This window comes from Quercus lobata, chromosome 11 (genome assembly GCF_001633185.2).
Source record: "Quercus lobata isolate SW786 chromosome 11, ValleyOak3.0 Primary Assembly, whole genome shotgun sequence".
NCBI classification, from domain to species: domain Eukaryota; kingdom Viridiplantae; phylum Streptophyta; class Magnoliopsida; order Fagales; family Fagaceae; genus Quercus; species Quercus lobata.
In genome coordinates, this window is record NC_044914.1 from 31752941 (window position 1) to 31775316 (window position 22376).

General features: G+C 36.2%; 3 protein-coding genes across 3 annotated transcripts; 2 read left to right on the forward strand and 1 right to left on the reverse strand.

Moving 5' to 3' along the window:
• The first annotated feature begins 1528 nt into the window (after positions 1–1528).
• Positions 1529–4224, forward strand: LOC115968353 (probable polyamine transporter At3g19553). The gene is made up of 2 exons (XM_031087735.1): positions 1529–2947; positions 3406–4224. The coding sequence occupies exons 1-2, from the start codon at positions 1974–1976 to the stop codon at positions 3953–3955; spliced, it is 1524 nt and encodes a 507-aa protein (XP_030943595.1). The 5' UTR covers positions 1529–1973; the 3' UTR covers positions 3956–4224.
• Positions 4225–6049: 1825 nt separating this feature from the next.
• Positions 6050–8332, forward strand: LOC115966229. The gene is made up of 2 exons (XM_031085477.1): positions 6050–6316; positions 6733–8332. Exon 2 carries the CDS (start codon positions 6850–6852, stop codon positions 7930–7932), a length of 1083 nt encoding a protein of 360 aa, XP_030941337.1. The 5' UTR covers positions 6050–6316; positions 6733–6849; the 3' UTR covers positions 7933–8332.
• Positions 8333–16358: 8026 nt separating this feature from the next.
• LOC115966721 lies at positions 16359–17123 on the reverse strand. Its single transcript, XM_031085892.1, has one exon. It carries the CDS (start codon positions 17121–17123, stop codon positions 16359–16361), a length of 765 nt encoding a protein of 254 aa, XP_030941752.1.
• Between the last annotated feature and the right edge of the window lie 5253 nt (positions 17124–22376).

Sequence of the window (22376 nt, forward strand, 5' to 3'; positions counted from 1 at the left end):
GTGAAGGTCTGGACTGACTTTTGGCTCCCAATGGGCACGCTGAGATCTCTCATTGAAGGGCCATTGTATCGTGAGGAAGAGCTCATCACGGTAAAGCAATGTGTTGATCATAATCATGTATGGAAAGTAGACCTATTATCCTTTGATTTACCTGAAAATATTCTCAATGCCATTAAAGCTACTCCGCTGTCTTGTAATAGTGAGGCAGAGGACTCGCTCCAATGGGCCTACTCTAAGAATGGATTTTTCTCCTTGAAGTCTGCATATTTGTTGGCAAAGGGGCTTGATCCTTTGAAGCTTGAAGCTGTATCGATGGAGTGGGTGTGGAAAATTGAAGCTCTCCCTAAGATCCAATTTTTTCTTTGGTTATGTTTACATAACAGTGTACCTACCGGAGAGGTTTTGGGGTTGAGAGGCCTGAATATTGATGCTTCCTGCAGTTTGTGTAACCGAAGTAATGAGTCTGTTGATCACTTGCTGAGGGGGTGCGAGTTTGCTAAGGAGTATTGGCAGCAACTTCATTTTCCGACCTGCTTGAGGGAGACTTTCAATTTATCCATTGGTGAATGGCTTGAAGTAAATTGCAAATCAGATGTCATTTCTAGGTGGATGGGGATTCCTTGGAAAATATTGTTTCCCATAGGAGTGTGGAATCTTTGGCTACATAGGAATAATTTTGTTTTCAGGACAGGCAGGTTGGAGCAAACATTCTACAAGAAGAGCATTAATGATAGTGCGGAATTTTTCTCTGTGGGAAGGAATGCCAAGTTGCCTAAAGCAAAAATTGTAATTGAAGTGGGTTGGGAGAAGCCTCCAATGGGGTGGGCGAAGTTGAAAACAGATGGGTCTACTATTGGGAGCACTGGACAGGCTGGTGGTGGTGGAGTCATTAGAGATCATGATGGGCAATGGTTGAAAGGATTTGCAAGGCCTCTTGGGGGCTCAAATAGCTATATGGCAGAATTGTGGGCTCTAAGAGATGGGCTTCTATTAGCCAAGGAGATGGGTCTTAGTAATCTAATTATAGAGTTGGATGCTTTGAGTGTTGTTTTGTTGATAAATAATAATAATGTTAACTTGTTAATGGAACCATTACTAACCGATTGCAGGAACCTGCTGAGCGAGATCCCCAACAAGCAGATAGTCCACATATATAGGGAGGCCAACTAGTGTGCTGATGCGTTGGCTAAGCTTGGTGCTAGTAGTGTTAACTCTTTTGTAATCTTTTTGAATCCTCCGTCTGTGGTGGAAAGTATATTAGCTGCTGACAAAGCTAGCATAAGATGTAATAGATTTATTAATTTTTAAGTTTAATGAAAGTTCTTTCGCTGACCAAAAAAAAAAAAAAATTCCAAATAGACGTTTCTTACTAAACGCCCTAAATTTTTTAGACGCGTGAATGCTCTAAAATATCCATGACAAATGCGTGATTAGTTTAGTGTACGTGCGAATCTAATGTTGCACGCAATCTCATGACAAAAGCTGGCCGCCTATTTTGTACAATAATGTCTCCAGTGTCCACCTATCCCCACGTGACGGTGACGGGGTGTGTAAATGTAATAATAAGTAATCACACACAAGTCAAAGCTTTGATTTTTCTCGCAAATGTGACAACAATGGATCTCACATTTGTTCGCAGAATCAATGCCTTTGTCCTTGTATTCCACGTTCTCTGAGAAGTAAGGATAGGATAGAATCATAGAAGAGAGAGAGAGAGAGGGAGAGAGTTTTTGGAGCAAAGATTCAGAGACAGACGAACCATGAATACCCACTTTGAAAACAGGTAGTTTCCGAAAACTGAAATCCATTTTGTGCTTCATTTTTGATCATTTGGTTGATGGGTATTAAGGAATTAGCTTCATAACCCCAAAAGATCTGATTTTTATGCATAACCCAGTTGACTAAAAGTCGTGTTAAACTTTTTGGTGGTTCTAAGTTCTGTTCTCTCTCTCTCTCTCTCTCTCTCCCTGTGGATGGGTGAAGAGGGAATGGTCAGTGATGACAACAATACTGCTGTGAAAAAAAATCCAAAACTTACAGTGCTGCCTCTTATAGCTCTAATTTTCTATGAGGTTTCTGGGGGTCCTTTTGGAGTAGAGGATTCAGTCAAGGCTGGAGGAGGCCCTCTTTTGTCTTTGCTTGGTTTCTTAATATTCCCTTTAATTTGGAGCATTCCTGAAGCTTTAGTGACAGCTGAGCTTTCCACAAGCTTCCCTGAAAATGGTGGATATGTTATTTGGATATCATCAGCTTTTGGGCCTTTCTGGGGGTTCCAAGAGGGATTTTGGAAATGGTTTAGTGGGGTTATGGACAATGCTCTTTACCCAGTTTTGTTCCTCGATTACTTGAAGCATTCATTTCCAATCTTCAACCAATTGGCTGCCAGAATTCCAGCTCTATTAGGAATTACAGTTTCATTGACTTATTTGAATTATAGAGGCCTGCACATTGTTGGGTTTTCTGCAGTTACCCTTGCAGCTTTCTCTCTTTGCCCATTTGTGGTGATGGGTATTCTTTCAATTCCCCGAATAAGGCCTAAGCAGTGGCTAGTTGTAGATTTTAAAAAGTTGGATTGGAGGGGATACTTCAATAGTATGTTTTGGAATTTGAATTATTGGGATAAGGCAAGTACTCTTGCAGGTGAGGTGGAAAATCCGAGCAAGACGTTTCCAAAGGCGCTTTTTGGGGCTGTGGTTTTGGTGGTTTTATCGTATTTGATTCCACTACTTGCAGGAACAGGTGCTACAAATTCTGCACCTAGTGAGTGGAGTGATGGTTATTTTGCAGAAGTTGGGATGTTGATAGGTGGCTACTGGCTCAAGTGGTGGATACAAGTAGCTGCTGCAATGTCTAACATGGGCTTATTTGAAGCAGAAATGAGTGGTGATGCCTTCCAACTTCTTGGGATGAGCGAGATGGGAATGCTTCCAGCTATATTTGCTTCAAGGTCAGCCATTTTGTCTTCTTTGCTTTCTTTGAGACTGTTTGCTGTTTCCTTTTTGTATGTGGAATTTAAAATTTTGTAAGCAACTTTTGGGAAAAATGACCTCTTGCTGCCTATTTAATTTACTTCTAAGATAAAAGGTAAAAGCTAACCGCATAGTGCTTAACTGCTTATCTCCTAGCCCTTTCAAGTGATCAGTTCTATTTTAGAATCCAAAGTGGACCTTATTCTACCCCACCGCTGCCCAACAATCATATGATTCATGATTCTTTAAGGCATGACTTAAACTATGAATTTAATCTATGAGACAATCATATGATTCTGATTTGAAGTCTTCTTCCATATTTTTGCTACCAATGTCCTGTACATGAAACTATCGTTTGGATGGAAAGGAAAAAGAAGGAAAAAAAACACACTGTAATGAGCTATTTTATGACAATCCTCTTTTAATTTCCTTGTAGATCAAAGTATGGGACGCCCACCATTAGCATTTTGTGCTCTGCTACTGGAGTTATCTTCTTGTCGTGGATGAGTTTTCAGGAAATCTTGGAATTTCTTAATTTCTTATATGCTATAGGAATGCTTCTTGAGTTTGCTGCTTTTATAAAATTGAGAATAAAGAAGCCAGATCTTCATAGACCTTATAAAGTTCCATTGGGAACATTTGGGGTGACAATGCTTTGCTTGCCTCCTGCATTGATGCTTGTTCTTGTTATGTGCTTGGCCTCTTTGAAGACATTTTTAGTCAGTGGTGCAGTAATAATCATAGGGTTTTTACTGTATCCTACTTTAGTTCATGCAAAGGATAGGAAATGGACACAATTTGATGCAGAACAACCTCCCTTGCCTATTAATAACTCTATGGAAGACCATTTAGATGAGTCACACTCACAACTGCATCGAGAAGTTCAAGGTGAGGCTTCGGTTGGTCTTCTTTCAAACTTGTCAAATACTACGACAAAACAAGAATCATCTGAAATTTTATTGGAAGAAGACTTGAAATCAGACTAGGAGGTGACGACCTTGGCGTACTTATGTACTATGGGTATAGGTAACTTAACTTTCAGAGGTTCACTGATTTACAGAAGAATGTATTGTTCATGTTGCTTACTATTCATTATTCTAGTAAATGCAACAATTTGTAAAAGTATTTGTGGTCTTGGTAAATAAATCTATCTAGGCAAACTTTCCGCATTTTTTAGGGAATCAAATCTATAATGGTTCATTTGGATTTGGATGGAAGTATTTAAATAGAATGATCTAAATTTTAGTTTTTAGTTTGTCCATTTGTTACAACTTATTTTTCAGCTTTTCGAAAATGGGTGTTTGATAAGGCTGTGTATCTTGAAAAAAGTGAAGTTTAAAAACCTGTATATATATTTTTTCATTGAAGAAATTCATGAATGGATTCAAGCCTTAATATGTAGATTTGTAATGATTATTATCTTTTAACTTAAAAAATGTAGAAAATTGTAAGTTTGTTGCATTCGGCACAGCCCTTTCAAGCACAATTTTAAAAGGTTCTTCTGTGACATGGATATATGTTTAATTGTTTATTGAGTTTTACATCAACTGAATTAGGTCAATTTGGGTTATGTGGATGATTATAATTGTTACTAGTCTTTTTAAGTATAGCGTAAATGTGGCTAACTTATCCTCAAACATCGTGATAGCTTAGTTTAATCTGGTTTATACATTTTTCAATTATAATAAATCCTTTTGGAGTTCAGTTAACTGCATCCCCTGGTCATGTCAAATTTTGTAAGACACGGCTAGCTATATGGATGAGGTCTTGCTTTCAAGAGCAACATGATCTCATTTTTTTGTTGTCCTAAATTGCAAACCAATTTAGTGTCTGTTTGACAAATATTTTTGCTAACTTATTTTACTATTCAACTTATTTTTGCTATTATTCATGGGTTCTACTGCACTATTTGGTATTATTCATGGGTCACATTGTACTATTTCAGCTAACTTTTACCTTTATATACAGTATTTTTAGCATAAAATTTTTAATTTCAACAAAATAAACTGATTCCAAATTGACCCTTAAGCCCCCTCTTCATTTGGGAACTTCTTCAAATAAAATTTTTTGGTTTTATTGCTCTTCTTATGATCAACTAATTATATTAACTTTGTGGACTTGTGATCATTTGTAACTCTCTACTGGGTATCCCAAAAAAAAAAAAAAAATGAAAAAGAAAAAGAAAATTCAACTAATAGTCATCACTTTAATAATTTCTACATGTTTAGTTAGAAAAGGGCCATAGAGTGTCCTCAATTATACATTATCATCTTTCATTCATGCTTATTCTTGAGATACTTGTAGCGATCTCTATTAGGAAATTGCCAATTCTTAATTCTTATCTATCAATTATTCATGGGAAACAAAAAACAAAGAGGGGAGAAACTATTTTTATGCTCGTCCAAATTCAAGGCCTTAATGGTTAATCATTAATATAACATGAATAATTTCAAATGATATTACAAATTTTATTATATAAATTTTACAAAAGGATTTATTAATTTTTTTTAAATACAACACAAAAAAAGGTGACTAAAACATTTATTTATTATATTGTTGATATAACATTAATCACATTAACTAATTGCTATTCTTTTAAACCTATCAAAAAAAAAAAAAACACCAACCACATTAGTTATCATAATACCCGCTTTCATATATATATATATATATATTTTTTTTTTAATTTTAAAAATGAGCATACACTATATAAGCCTTTTATAGTAAAATACTACTAATAGTTTAAAATTATCCATTTATTTTTGAAGGAGAACACATAAAAGGGAATTTATCTAGTTTAAATTTTAAACATATGTTTTTAAGCTAAAATCTAATTTGGTTTGAGCTTGAAATTGAAATAGAGCCAAAATTTATTCTTATTTGCCTCCTTAGCAACCCTATTTCAGATTAAAAAAAAAATTAAAAATTCAAATTACATCGGGGTATATTACACAATAGATATACAAAATTACTTTGAGAAAAAATAAAATAAAATTCAAGTATAAAATTTCATGGTCTCTCTTTGTAGGGAACAAAAGTTAGAACACAAGACAGTTATAAAAAGGAGCAAACAAACAGGCCCTTAAATAGTTCGCATAACAAGCTTCACCAAGCGCACGTGTGGTCTAACACAAAAGGCCCAACTAGCCCTTAGATCTTAATCTCTGTTTGGTCTTTCACTGTTTACCTTTAGCAGACTCAGAAATATAGAAACAAAACATCGATCACCCAAAAACGAAAACTATTCCCTATTGGGGCAAAACCACAAAAAACCCAATTTAAAAAAAGAAAAAAGAAATAATCGAATTCGAGTCCAGAGCCAATTCAACGTTCTCGTCCTTGTTCAGGTGCGTATCTCAATCTACGTTGTTTCAATGCTCAATTCGCTTTTTGGGTTTTCAATTCTGATTGAAATATCAAATAGGTTTCTTTTACTTTTGAAAAATCGATGCTAAATTTATCAAATTTGTTCAATTTCAGCCAATTGAATAAGTTTGATTGAATCATAGAGTAATTTGATTGTTTGGGTATTTTTTATTTTTTATTTTTATTTTTGTTGTAAGTAACAATGTTTTGTTTGTGTGTCCAAGTTTTTCTCTGTCGCTAGAATGTTGCTAATTTTGTTAGGAGCTGAATTTTTTTGATGGGTCTTGTTCTTTTTTTGTTTTAGATATTAAAAAAAAAAAAAAAAAAAAACACAGAATTATAGGTTATAATTGTTTTCTGATGTGTTTTTTATTTTATTTTATTTGTGAATATACAGATGGGAACTTTGTTGGGGAATTAGGGTTTTAGGTTTTGAATTGAAGATAGTGTGTTTTGTCATCTGGGTTTTTCTGGAGAATTGAAAATTGTGTGTGGAATTGAGGAGTGTTTTTTTATGGGAAAAATGTTGCCCAATCAAAACTTTTCCAGAATTGACACTGCAGAGCTTAAAGCTTTGATATTTAGAAAGGTTGGGCATGATAGAGCTGAGAAGTACTTTGATCAGCTTGGAAGTTTATTCAGTTCCAAGGTTAGCAAGAGTCAATTTGATAAATTCTGCATTCGGACGATTGGGAGGGAAAATATCCCTCTTCACAACCGGCTTGTAAAAGCAATTCTCAAGAATGCTTGTGTGGCCAAAGTTCCACCAACGAGAGGTATTAGGAAAGTGGGAAGTGCCCTTGACGTAAAAGCTTCAAATGGGTATCAGAGAAATTGTCTCCAATCGCTTTATGGGGATGCCTTTCCTCCTTCTCCTCGCAAGGGAAGGTCACCAGTTAATAGGGATCGCAAGTTTAAGGACCGCCCTAGTCCTCTTGGCCCACATGGGAAACCCCAAAGTGTTGTGTGTGAGGAATTGGTTTCTAAAGCACAAGAGCAGCAAAGTGCGACTGAATTGATTTCTCTTGGTAGCAGACCTCCGGTTGAAGTTGCATCTGTTGAAGATGGTGAAGAGGTTGAACAAATGGCAGGGAGCCCAGGTGTTCAAAGTAGAAGCCCTGTAACAGCTCCATTTGGTATATCCATGAATTTGGCTGGTGCTCGTAAATCTCTTTGTAATGTATCTGTATGTAATGATTATCATCCAGAGACCTGTCAGAACAGTGGTGAGCTACCTGATACAAGATCATTAAGAAGTCGTTTGCAGCGCAAGTTGGAGATGGAGGGCATGAACGTCTCAGTGGATTATGTTAACCTGTTGAATAATGCATTAGATGTGTATTTGAAGAGATTGATTGAGCCATGTATGGGTTTAGCAGTGTCAAGGGGTGGAAATAATCACTATAAACAACAAAACCATCAATTCCTTCCAGGTTTTAGTCAGATGTTACCTGGTAGATACATGCAAAGAGCAGAAAGATCTGCTTACGCATCCATGTCTGATTTTCGTGCTGCTATGGAATTGAATCCCCAAATACTTGGAGAAGATTGGACCATACAGCTTGAGAAGATTTGCTTGTATGATTCTGAAGAATGAACAAAGCTGTATTAGCACATTGATTAGAAATTCAGCAGTGGATGAGATCATGGCATGGGTTGATGTCCACATTTAGTTTGAAAATTCAATCTTTGCATTGATTATTAGTTCTTATACAATTTTGACACACCTAATATGGAATTTTACAAGCACTGCCAAAGGGAATAAGTTCTGGATTTTAGGTTAAGTCGTGGATAAAGTTGATTAGGTTACATTTAGATGTAGGCATTGATGATTGTTGGGGAGAGGGAGTTGTTCATACGGTAAAATGTAAACTTCTAGATACAATTAAGAACCTCATTGTTTGAAGAGTGTAACACCATTTTTCAATGAATTTATCTTTTTCTTATCTACTTTGATGTACCAAGTTATGCATTTAATAAAGCATTATTGTTCAGAATGGTTGCAGTCATTTCAGTTCCCTAGTTAAAATTTTACTGTGTTTAGAACTTGATCTGTAATCAGCTTTTTAGCTGACGTTACTTGATTTGAATATATCATTCCTCCCTTATAATTACATCTGCCTGCTCCTCCCATGACCACTGTTATTTACATATCTAGAGTGCAAAATGCCAAAATCGCATAAACTCCATGAAACAGTTCCAGGACGGTGGAGATTTAAATTATTATGTAACATGTTTAAAGTAAAATATTCCAAAGCAGAAGCTCACCAACTATTGCATGAAGGTTTAGCCATTGGACACACTAAAATTGCCGGATTTCTTTCAAGCGCAGAGTTTTTGGCTGGACGACTTACTGCTAGGTCCCTTTTTGTAAAGTCTCTTCCTATTTCTGAGAGTTCTAGACTTGTCGTATTTTTTGGATTCGTTGGATTTTGGAATTGTACCGTTATAATGGATGTGGGAAATTAGAGTTGGAGGAGCATGTGTGCAGTCATTGCTTCTCTTTTTAGATTTTGAAATTTTGTTTGCCATGCAAGTCAAGGGTTTACTGCAATTTTCAATCCGACACATAGTTTTTGGACTGTGGCAGTTTATTTGTATAATACTTTTACTATGTCACAGCAGATGTAATTTGGACTGTACCTAAATATCAGGGGCTAGTTAATCACCATTAGGAGACCATGCTCACCATGTATTAAAACTCTGCGTTCTTCTTCTTTTTCCTTTACAAAGAGGAGAGGGGATTTGAACCCAAATTATTCTTTTCCTAAAAACGTGTAATTAATTTATGATTTATTTAAGTTCAGCTTGCTAAATGTTACTGTTAAAAATATTTTTTGGAAAGGATCTGGCTAACCTCTAGGTTTCGCTGCATGCTTTTCTGTAGTACAAAATGTGATGATCTGATCTTAAGTTTAGTACTAGATCATTGAGTTGTAGTCTTACAAAAAGGACTCCTTTAAATATCTCACCACTAAAAGACTAAAAAATTTATTTCAAAAAATCGTTTTGGGAGGCGACTGGTTTAGTTATCATTTAACAGTTAGCAGAAGAATTTAACAACTAATACATCTTTTTTCAAAATTGTTTTGGAAGCAAGTTAATGAGTATTCATTTTACAGTTAGCAGAGGAATTTTGAAACAATGTGTAAGAGCCGCTAGCAGAGGTATAATGAGTTGATGTTTGGATTTTCAAGACCGCTTATGGGGCGTTTGGTTCGCTTGATGTTACACCAAGATGGTTATATTCCAATCGTAATTCAAAAATGAAATATTCATATAATGTTTTCATAAACATTTTTAGAAATAATTAAAATTATTATAATAACAAATTGATTGGAAATAACCTCAACACCAAAAAAAGCCAAGATTACCCTTGAACCACAAAATACCCTTGGATGACCCAAAATGGCCAAATTACCTAAAACCTTAAAAATACACTTGAAATTTAAAAAAAAAAAAAATATCAAAATACCAATGTAACCTCTAAAATTACCAAAATTACACTAAATCCAATAAAAATGACCAAAATACTCTTGAAACCTCAAAATGACTAATATAGTCTCAAAATCTCTAAAATGACTAAAATAGTCCTGAACTCTCTAAAATGATTTGGAGCACTTTTGAGTTGTGATTACTTCCAAATTATCAAAATAACTTCAATTACCCATTTTTGACATACCAAGCTCATCATTGGGGCCGGAGTCCAAAAGTTATTAACTGGGTATGAAATGAGGTGTCTACAATATGTCTAGTAATGGTTTATGTTCAAATAATATATGTCCAGTAGTGAGGGATCAATTGATTAATGTATATGTTTATTAGTGAAATACAAGTGAAATCATGTTTATTAAATAGTAATATAATATCAAAGTAATTTGCTTCCAGCACTATAGTAATAATAAGTTAATATGTACTTAACAACACGGTTTTCAGACTTGAACCGTTCAAAGAACTAGTAAAGGGAGAGGTTCAAGATTTTTAAGGTTGGACCGAGGTTCAACCAAGGTTGAACCGTGATGACGTCATAATTACTTTAATAATTAATTAAATCCCAAATATAGATATTAAATTTATAAAACTAGCAAAATTGACTAATATATCTATATATGTGAGGGAAATTTAATGATTTTCAAGCATATATTTACAAATTAAATAAGAAAGTTAATAAAATAAAATAAAAACCATGAAAACATTAAAATTTATGATTAATTTTTGAAGTAAAGTTGAATATCTTTGAAGGATTTTAATTATAATTTTTTTTTTTAATTCCTTTTAAGAGATGGATAATTTAATTAAGTAGAATAGAATTGTGTTAAATTGTTTTTATAATTTTTTTTTTTTTTTTAAATTGTGTTAAGTTTACTTCAAGTTTTTTTTTTTTTTAATTTTTTTATTTTTTAATTGTTGAGCATCAACTTGCAAGCTTAGTTGAGTGGTTAGACTCTAGCTCCAACTCTGACCGTGCCTAGGTTCTAAACCTAGTAAGCGCACTTTTCTAAATTTTTTTTTAATTAACAAGCATGCTTGAACCGCAGTTCATGCCACTGGTTTTGCATGAATCGTGCGGTCCAACCGTGATTTAAGGGGTTCACAGAATTTCAAATAAATCTGGTTCTCTATGTTTAAAAAATCGGATTTCAATTTGGTTTTTCATTAACACCACCCAGTCCAGTCTAGGTCTGACAACCTTACTTATCTTGAATAGTTTATGACTCTAGTTGTATAGTATCAGTGAAATGATAGCATTCTAGTAGCATGATAACGTGAGTCTATCGGAGGAGAGACAATATGCTATGATGAGTTCTTCAATGATGACTTTAGATTGAAGGGGACTAAACCTAGGATCAGGCCCATCATTACCCTTGGTCAATGTATTTTTTATATTTATTATTTAATGAATCTTTGCCACATAATTTAAAATGTAATAATTTTAAACAACACTCCAATTAGAATTTTATTTTAATTTTCAAGAAGTTCACTTCAACATGAACACAATATTTTAAGCAATACTTTCACCATATAAGTCTGACGATTTACATTTTGATTTTCATAATTTACTAGTAAATTGATATGAACTTTGTGGGGATAAGGCCTAGAATGACATGTTGGGCCTTGGGCCTTTGTCCGGGAACGCTGGATTGTTCGAGGAGAAGCAAGCCGTTATCAGAAGCCTCTAGTGAAAGTCTTATAAGTGAGGAACGAACGGAAGGTAATTCGAGGAGGAACTCCTCCTCGGATATGATGAATGTAGCTTAAGTATGCATTCCAGCAACTAAGGTAATCCTCCAACAAGCTCCAGCAATAGGAATATGTCTCATGAATGTGTAAGAAGGAAGGAAACTTAAAATATCTAAGGGAAAACTGCTACCACCGCATTAAATGCACTACAGCTACTTTTCTGGCCGCATTTATGTGGAGAAAACCTCTGAACAATGCTGCCTTGGCAAAAGCAATTCACAGAAAGCCAAAGAGGGTGTCTGATGAGACAAGTACTCAAGTAAGGGCTCAGATGATCAACAAGTGTAGGATCAAGATAGTTTAGGGAGGACTATATAAAGTGAAAAACCCTCCATGAAAGAGGGAGGAAAAAACTGTAAAAAAATCTATAATAAAGTTTTAAGAGCTAATATTCAAGAACCAGTGTTCTTGGACCAATCCGAGAGCATTATTCCTTAAACCAACTCCTTTTATCTTTCTCTTTTTAAGCATCAAAATCTATTTTTCTGTTATCTGGTTCACGAAGGTCCAGTTTTCCAACCCATTCTCTACAAATTTATTATTTTGGGCTGTTTTGGGCTTAAGTCCATATACCTGTTGGGCTAGGAGTCCAAATTAGGTCCTTACAATTGGTGCTGTCTGTGGCAATCAATAGCGCCTCATGAACTTTGAAACGACAGCAGCAATTATAAGGTACATTAAACTATACTCCAACACGTGTAAATCAAGGGATCAATTGACTTCATCTTTTGGGAATCAAAATCCCACATTTTCTCCTCAGATAAGAGATAAAACCTGAGATTTTGAGGGGTTATTGTGGGGATAAGGCCCAGAATGACATGTTGGGCCTTGGGCCTTTGTCCGGGAATGCTGGATTGTCCGAGGAGAAGCAAGCAGTTATCAGAAGCCTCTAGTGAAAGTCTTATAAGTGAGGAACGAACGGAAGGTAATCCGAGTAGGAACTCCTCCTCGGTTCCTCCTCGGATATGATGAATGCAGCTCAAGCATGCATTCTAGCAACTAAGGTAATCCTCCAACAAGCTCCAGCAATAGGAACGTGTCTCATGAACGTGCAAGAAGGAAGGAAACTCAAAATATCTAAGGGAAAGCTGCTACCACCGCATTAAATGCATTACAGCTACTTTTCTAGCCGCATTTATGTGGAGAAGACCTCTGAACAGTGCTGCCTTGGCAAAAGCAACCCACAGAAAGCCAAAGAGAGTGTCTGATGGGACATGCACTCAATTAAGGGCTCAGAAGATCAACAAGTGTAGAATCAAGATAGTCTAGGGAGGGCTATATAATGTTAAAGACCCTCCATGAAAGAGGGAGGAAAAAACTGTAAACAAATCTGTAATAAAGTTTTAAACGCTAATATTCAAGAACCAGTGCTCTCAGATCAATCCGAGAGCGTTATTCCTTAAACCAACTCCTTTTATCTTTCTCTTTTTAGGCATCAAAATCTATTTTTCGGTTATCTGGTTCGCTAAGGCTCAGTTTTCTAACCCATTCTCTACAAATTTATTGTTTTGGGCTGTTTTGGGCTTAGGTCCATATACCCGTTGGGCTAGGAGTCCAAATCAGGTCTTTACAATTGGCGCCGTCTATGGCAATCAATAGCGCCTCGTGAACTTCGAAACGACAGCAACAATTATAAGGTACATTAAACTATACTCCAACACGTGTAAATCAAGGGATTAATTGACTTCATCTTTTGGGAATCAAAATCCCACCTTTTCTCATCAGATAAGAGATAAAAACCGGGATTTTGAGGGGTTATTGTGGGGATAAGGCCCAGAATGACATGTTGGGCCTTAGGCCTTTGTTTGGGAACACTGGATTGTCTGAGGAGAAGCAAGCAGTTATCAGAAGCCTCTAGTGAAAGTCTTATAAGTGAGGAACGAACGGAAGGTGATCCGAGGAGGAACTCCTCCTCAGATATGATGAATGCAGCTCAAGCATGCATTCTAGCAACTAAGATAATCCTCCAACAAGCTCCAGTAATAGGAACGTGTCTCATGAACGTGCAAGAAGGAAGGAAACTCAAAATATCTAAGGGAAAGCTGCTACCACCGCATTAAATGCATTACAGCTACTTTTCTAGCCGCATTTATGTGAAGAAGACCTCTGAACAGTGCTGCCTTGGCAAAAGCAACCCACAGAAAGCCAAAGAGAGTGTCTGATGGGACATGTACTTAATTAAGGGTTCAGATGATCAACAAGTGTAGGATCAAGATAGTCTAGGGAGGGCTATATAATGTGAAAGACCCTCCATGAAAGAGGGAGGGAAAAACTGTAAACAAATCTGTAATAAAGTTTTAAGAGCTAATATTCAAGAACCAATGTTCTCGGACCAATCCGAGAGCATTATTCCTTAAACCAACTCCTTTTATCTTTCTCTTTTTATGCATCAAAATCTATTTTTCGGTTATTTGGTTCGCTAAGTCCTAGTTTTCCAACCCATTTTCTACAAATTTATTGTTTTGGGCTTAAATCCATATACCTGTTGGGCTAGGAGTCCAAATCAAGTCCTTACAAATTTCATATAATCCAATATAACATGTCAATCACACATTGTGAATCAATATATTATTTTCAAACTTTAAGAAATGTGTTTTTGATTTAATATTTTGTCATTAGTGATTCATCCATCGTCACATGTTCACTTGAAATTTATTGTGCCGTTGCAAGCATATGTGACTTTTGTTAAAAAAGGAAATGTTAACATAAAATTATTCTAAAATCTTTTGATCCTAACCAAAAGACATTACTTACATAACCACTTAATTCAATATTACTCATACTTTAAAAAAGCCACAATTCTTAAAAAAAAAAAATAAAATAAAAATAGTTGAAGAATTTTTTAGGATTAAATCAATTTATACATTTTTTTGATTTCAATTTGGGTTCATCATTCAAGTGTATATAAGACATAAGAGTTGAAGCCTTAATTGTAATCCTAACTTTACCATCAAAATATATGTGACTTTTGTAAAAAAAAAGGAAATGTTAACGTAAAAATTGTTTTGATATTCTTTGCTCTAACCAAAAGACATTAATTACATTGCCTCTTAATTTAATATTGGTCATACTTTCCAGAAGTCACAATCACAATTCTTAGACAAGAGTTGAAGCCTTAAATGTAATCCTAACTTTACCATCACGTAAGACAATTTTTAAAATAGGAATAAATCGTTGGATAAGAAATTCATGAGAAAACTTTTGTTGGGGATGATGATGATATTGATAATTCTTACTGTTATTGAAGTGCAAGCTATAGACATTATTATGTCTAGCTTTTTCTATCCCTCTTTGGTTTCAATCACACTTCCTCAACTCTCAAAAGTGGATGTCATTCATTCGTCATTTATTACTTTAAAAAGGGAATTGATGGTTGTGAGCGAGGAATTTTTTTTCTAAATAACAATAAATATTAAAAAATTTAGTTAGTTGTCACGTTTCAAAACAATGTTGAAAACTAGCATCTTGAGTGTTTAAAACTCGAGTTCTAAGATAAAACTCGAGTTTTTAAATCTCGATTTGTAAGTGGGCCGGTGAAAAAAATCGACGTGGAAATCGAGTTTTAAAGACTTGATTTCCATAAATTGCATAAAAACGCCGCTATAGGGCTTTAAAACATCACTATAGGGCTTAAAAACGCCACTATAGGGCTCCCAGAACCTGGTATGGATGATCACACTTAAAAAAAAAATTGCAGGAAAATGCTGCTATAGGGCTTTAAAACGTCACTATAGGACTTAAAAACGCCACTATAGGGGAAATTTTTTTGCATGGAACTCGAGTCTTAAAGACTCGAGATCTATGTAGCATTTTCAGTCCAAATCGTCCAGCCAAACACTCGCAAAGCGAGTCTTTGGGACTCGGGTTTTAATATGGATCTCGAGTTTCTAAAACTCGAGATGCTATTTTCCTTAAAACTTTGAAACGTTGCCTAACTTACTACATACTTGCCCATCACACTGCTACTCTGCCCATTCCCTCCGGAAAAAAGAATGAAGAGAAATATAAGAAATGGGGAATGTGTCTCATACTAAGGTTTCACAGCTATTTGCTTAACCCAGTTTATATAGTAGACAAACATTACCGGCCCATTTTCCAGTGCTTGCTTTTTTGCCGCAAGTTATATAAAAGAGCTGTCATCGTTTATGGACATTGTTTAAAAAATTGTGTCATACTAGTGTCGTACCGATCCTTTTATGTTATAATTTTTCAAAAATTGCTCGTGTTACTATGTTGTACTCGTATCCGTGTCCAATCTTCCTAGAATCATATATTTGTGCTTGAAGTTAGACTACAACAGTCCGAAGGTGCTAGGTAAAAAATTTAGAAAATCAAAATGCTTGAAGAGAAAGCCCCCAAAAAGGAAGAAGTACATGTATCTAGGAAATAAAAAGAAAAAAAAGAAAAAAAGAAAAAAATGTATAAGACCACCAAGATAGCGTTTATGGCTAACTTATGTAGTTTCTGACTTTCTGGAACTATGTGCATACCCATTGTTTGCTCGGTGATCTTAGATTGTACATGTTGTCTATGAATCAATTTCTTACTATCAATCTCCTTAAAGTACTTCAGTACCCTACTTTATATTATGATATTTTTAGTTCTCTTTTTTTTTTTGAAGATGAAACTAAATATTCATTCAATCAGAGACAGAACAGGTACAGAGCAGAAAAACAAAGATAACAGCAGGACAAAGCACCAACAGAGACCACAGACAGCAAAGCCAAAGAGAAAAGGAGAGCAAGAAAAAACACTAGATCCCTTCTAGCCTACACAAGTTTGCTAGACCTCAGGGATCACACCAATCCACTTGCTTTCCTTTCCTGATCTTTTGGCTTGTTGAGCTAGCTCACGGGCTATTTTGTTGCTATTCCTGCAAATGTATCTAGCTTCTGCATAATGAAAGCCACTCATTCCTTGCAGAATACCATGAATTATATGACCTGCAACTCCCCACACATCTTTGCTGCATATTGCTTGAACTATTTGCATTGAATCTTCTTCCAAGATGACTTGATTTAATCCAAGCTCCTTGGCTAGAACAATGCCCTGCTCCATAGCAATTGTCTCAGTTTCTTCCACTGCAAATCTACCCAAAAGGGGCATGCTCAAGGCTGCAACAACTTGATTATTCCAATCTCTAATTATAATTCCTATTCCTGAGTTACCTTCCATTGCTGGTACTGCCCTATCTACATTTATAAGATAAACATCTTTTGGGGGAGGTTTCCAGGCTTTATCCCTTGTCCCTTTCGGCTTTATTAATTGAATATTTGCCTCCTTGAATTCTTCTATCAGTCGGATAGCTAAACCCCAGACATGATCAGCTGCTACACCACAATCCTTATTCACAACCTGATTCCTATTATAACAAATTAACCAAGCCATCCCAAAGAATTTCTCCAAGTCACTTTGAGTTCCCTGGCTCATTAAGTTGAGAGCCAAATCAGTGACATCCAGGTTGCAGCCAAGAATTCTGATAGGCCAGTCAATCCATTTAGTCCATACTACCATAGCAAAATCACATCTTAGAATGGCATGCTCCATTGTCTCAGGGTCTTTTTTGCAGATAGGGCATGTGACATCTGTTTGGATTCTTCTTTTGAACAAATTGGTCAATGTGGGGATTGCATTCATACATAATCTGCAAGCAAATATTCTAATTTTTTCCGGTATATTCAAGTGCCACATCCTCTTCCATAGCGGAGCACACACATCACCCCTGAGCCATGGCCTTCTTTTCTAAGACCCTTCTAGCCACATAATAGACACTTTTCACTGAAAAGGACCCTTTAATATTGCCCACCCAAATTATAGAGTCCTCAGGTAGATGATAACTAATGGGGATATTGAGTATAGTTTCCACCTCAAAAGGTAGGAAAATATTTTCCAGTCTGTCCCTCCTCCATCTTTTTGTGTCTGTATCTATGAGTGCAAAAACCATGGGAAAGTCTCCAAAATCTTTTGGTGGGGAAACAACCTTGTATGTTGAAGGAGTTGGCAGCCACTTGTCATCCCAGATATGAATTAATTTCCCATTTCCAACTCTCCACCTTGTACCTTGTCTAAGGACTTCTAGACTTTGATGTATGCTTCTCCAGGCATAGGATGGGTTGCTCCCTATTTTTGCACTCAGGACATCATTGTTTGGAAAGTACTTTGCTTTGTACAAATGGGCCATGAGTAAGGATGGTTCTGCTAACATAGACCACCCTTGTTTTGCCAACATTGCAAGGTTGAAAGCCTGGAGATCCCTAAAACTCATACCACCTTCCCATTTTTGATTTGCACATCTTTGATTATCCAACCCAAGCAATCTTAGACTCATGTTGCCTTTGTCCCCACCAAAAGTTTCTCATCATTCTTTTTCAATGTCTTCACATAACCCTTTCAGGAGTAAAAAAACATCCCATTGTATATGTTTGTACTGCCTGAGCTACTGCTTTTATTAGAATTTCCCTTCCACCTATGTATAGCATTTTTTCTTTCCATCCCATTAGTTTCTTTCCCACCCTCTCCTTTACTTCATTGAAAACTTGTTTCTTTGATCTGCCAATCAAGGATGGAAGGCCCATGTATTTTTTTGGTTGGGCATCAAGCATTGGGCCAACTATTTCCTTCACTTCACTTCTTGTTCTTTCATCGTATCTTGACTGAAAAAGACAAATGACTTGTCTGTGTTTATTTTCTGACCTGATGCCTCTTCATACTTCTGAACGATGTTTACTAACTCCCTACTTTCCATTCCTGATGCTTTGCAGTATAAGATGCTATCGTCAACAAACAGTAGGTGGGTTATTCTTGGGCTACCTCTGCATATTGAGATTCCAGATAGCTTTTTGTTCCTAGCTGCCTCCATTATCAAGTCTGTAAAACCTTCAGAACAAAGGAGGAATAAGTATGGAGAGATGGGGTCTCCTTGATGCAAACCCCTTCTAGGGGTTATACAGCCATGAGCAACCCCATTGATAAGCACAACATAAGGGATAGTAGATATACACTCTATATTTAAATTAATCCATTTATCGTCAAAGCCCATTTTCTTCATTAATTTTTCTAGAAAGCCTCACTCGACCCGATCATAAGCTTTGCTCATGTTGAGTTTTATTGCCATATAGTTGTCCTTCCCTTCCTTTCTTTTCTTTAAATAGTGCATAATTTCAAAGGCTACAAGAACATTATCAGTTATAAGTCTGCCAGGAACAAAAGCACTTTGACTTTCTGAAAAAATGGTGGATAGAATTGGTTTAAGCCTATTAGCAAGAACATTAAATATTATCTTATATAATACATTGCATAGGCTGATGGGTTGAAAATCACTCATTTTGGTTGGGTTTTTTTATTTATTTTGGGGATGAGGGCTATATTTGTTTGATTCAGATCTGCCATTGGTGCATTTGAATTAAGGATATTAAGGATTGTTTTAGACACATCATCTCTTATGATATCCTAGTACTTTTGATAAAAGATAGCAGACATATCGTCGGGTTCTGGAGCTTTTGTTGGATGCATACTGTGGATGGCTTGGAGAATTTCCTCCTTGTGGAATTCTTTTGTAAGGTGCTCATTCATCTCTTCAGTGATTTTCCTTGGTATTAGCTCTGCCACCTCATTATCTCTAATTGGGGATGAAGTTGTGAATAATTCCCTGAAGTAGTCAGTTGCTACATTAGCAATGCCCCCTATTCTTTCACACCATTTTCCTTCTTTTTCCCATAGCCCATTAATTTCATTCTTCTTCTTGCATTGGGATGCTTTGTGATGGAAAAATTGGGTGTTCCTATCCCCTTTTTGGTACCACTGAACCCTTGATCTTTGATGCCACCTTGTTTCTTCCACATGCAAGAGCTCATTAATTTCCTTGCGAAGCTTGTCAATTTCTTCCCCATTGCTCCCATTTTGATCTGCTTGGATCATAGCTTGAAGGCTCTTTCTTTTTTCTTGAATTTTCCGTGGAATATGTAGATCAGATCATTTCCATCTTACTAATCTAGATGCACAATCTTTTAACCCTTCTACTAGCCCATTTGAAGATTACAGGGCTACTTCAAAATGGAATTGCCTCTTTCCATGGTTAGGCAGGGCTTGTTGATCTGTCAGTAAGAGAGCACAGTGATCTGAAGTTGAATCCACTATGTGGTATACCTTTGAATTACGATAGAGCTCCATCCAATCAATTGTAGCCAACACCCTGTCTAATCTAAGATGAATTCTTTCCCCTTCAGATCTTCTGTTGCACCAAGCGAAATTAGGCCCTTCATACCCCATATCTTGGAAGCCACACGCATTAATTGCATTTCTAAATCCTTTCATCTAGATTTAAGATCTTTCAGGCTCTCCACATTTCTTAGTTGCTGACAGGATTTTATTATAATCTCCCATACACATTCATGGCATCTGGTATTGAGAATTCAACATTTTAAGGAGATTCTAGGACCCTGTTCTCAAGTTTGTATCTGGGTTCCCATAAAACCCAGTTAATCTTCATTTGAGGTCTAGAGATTGATCTGTAACAATCGCATCAATATGGAATCTCATAAAGCTTTTTCTTTCAACATCTATTTCTCTGGTCCACAATAGGACAATTCCACCACTTTTACCTTCACTAGGGACAATTAAACCATTTGGAAAGCCAATCATTTCTTTTACTTTTGTCATTCTTCTAACACCTACTTTTGTCTCCATGAGGAAAACAATCTTGGGATTCCATTGTTGCACTAAATCGCGCAACGCTTGAACTGTCCAGGGGTTCCCAATTCCCCAGCAGTTCCAACTTAAGGAATTCATGGCTCTTGGTGATGCTACCTAGTAGTCATCGCCGTTAATTGAAAGAACCTGACTCACCTGCACGTGCCCTCTTTTGCATGCCTTCTTCATTTTTTCCCTCTGCCTAAAGACTACACTTTATCCCCACTATGTTGTCATTGAATTCCATTTCTATTCCATTGCTTTTTGTCTGACCTCAGGCTAGTTTCTTCTACTTTCCTTTCTTGCCTTGGGCTTTTTCTATCTCTTTGTTGACACTTTGTTCTCCAGTTGGCTCTTTTTGGGCTTTTATTGGGCTTGTTACTTCCTCATTTTCAACAACTTTCTTATGCCTTTGGCCCACTGGTGGTTCCCGAATATTGCTACTTATTGACTGTTCTTGGTCAATACTTCCATTTGGCCCTTACCTTTTTTTACCTGCTTCTGCTTTTCCAAGGCCCACCCTTCCTTCTTCTATTTCTCTAGTTTGACTATTTTGAATTTGAATTTGAAATAAAGAGTTTGACAAGTCACTATCATTATCTGACACACTAGAAAAGTTTCCACTAACCTTTTGCTCTTCGAGATTCCTGCTTGTTTCCAGACTCCTCCTTTTTGCATTTTTTCCTCCTTTTCCTGCCCTCTCCGATGATGCATTTTGTCTCATTGCGTTTGGATTTTGGATTGTGTACTGTGTTGCTGTTGTCTTCATTGGATCATTATTTTGACTGCCCATCTTATTTCCTCCCTGGCTCTTAACCAATCACCATATAGAGGAGGTTCGTCCGTTTGCCTTTCCGAGCATGGGCAATGTTGATCATCATGTCCCATTACTCCACAAAGAAAGCAAAAGACAGGGAGTCTTTCATAGCGAAAATAGACTTGAAATTTCTCCCTTTTTGGGCTAGCCACTACTCCGCACCGCCTTAGTGGCTTATCCAGCGGGATGTTCACTCGGATTCTCATGAATTTTGCTTGATCTGAAGACCATGATCTCGAATCCGCAGCCATAAAATTTCCAATACTATTGCCAATGTCTCTTCCAATTTTTTCCGACATCATGTCGAATGGTAAACCCCAGATTTGTAGCCAAAATAGGGAGTGAGTGAAGGAGATGTTGTTTACTATCATCCCCCTTTCCCAACTTTTGAGAAGCAAAAGATTGTTCTCAAAATTCCATAGACCATTTGCCTCTACCCATCTCATCTGATATTCACTTGAGAATTTAAACTAGTAGGTATCGTTCCCTACATCCACAATCCTCAGATCTGAACTTGTTTTCCATGCCGATCGCAGTGTGTTTTTCAGTGCTCGTTGATTTTTTTCATCTATCCGACATTAGTCTTCCATCTTGGCTTAAAGTGCACTCTTCGATCAGCTCCGTTCTGCCTTCCCCTGATACTGCAATCTGTATTTCTTCTTCTCTTGTTAGCTTCATGTGCTTGATTCCTTCTATTAGATTTTCCTCCATGGTGGTTTGACTTCCTAGGTCGATTGGCCTTCAGCTTAGATTAGAAATGAGAACCTAGCCTTTGCTACCAACCTTATTTTTGTGTTGCCTTTTTCATTTCCCTTTTTAAAATTATGAGTTAATTGGAGATGAAATGTATAATAATACTATAAATTTATACATGATGGTCTTTCACTTTTTGGTTTCACATGTGCAAATCTATTACTATATTGAAAATTATATTAACTAATTCAATTGATTACAAAGCATAAACTTAAATGATAGGATACAGGTTTTTTCTTTTCCTCTTTCTTTCTTTCTCTCTTTCTTTTAATTATGGTAGTTGATTAGAGACTATTAACTAGATAGATAGAATTTCCTAACAATATTTTTTAAATAACCTTGATTCTTCAAGAGTTTTGTTTCTCAATAGATTGGTACCTCTTGATATTTTTAACAAAGACATCCAGGGTTCAAGTTCCCCTACCCTTGACTATCAAATTTATCGAAAAAAAAAAAAAAAACCTCTTGATTCATTATTCTCTTTCCTATGAAAGAAATCAATTATATTATTCAAAACCCAATTTTTATGAGAAATCTATTTT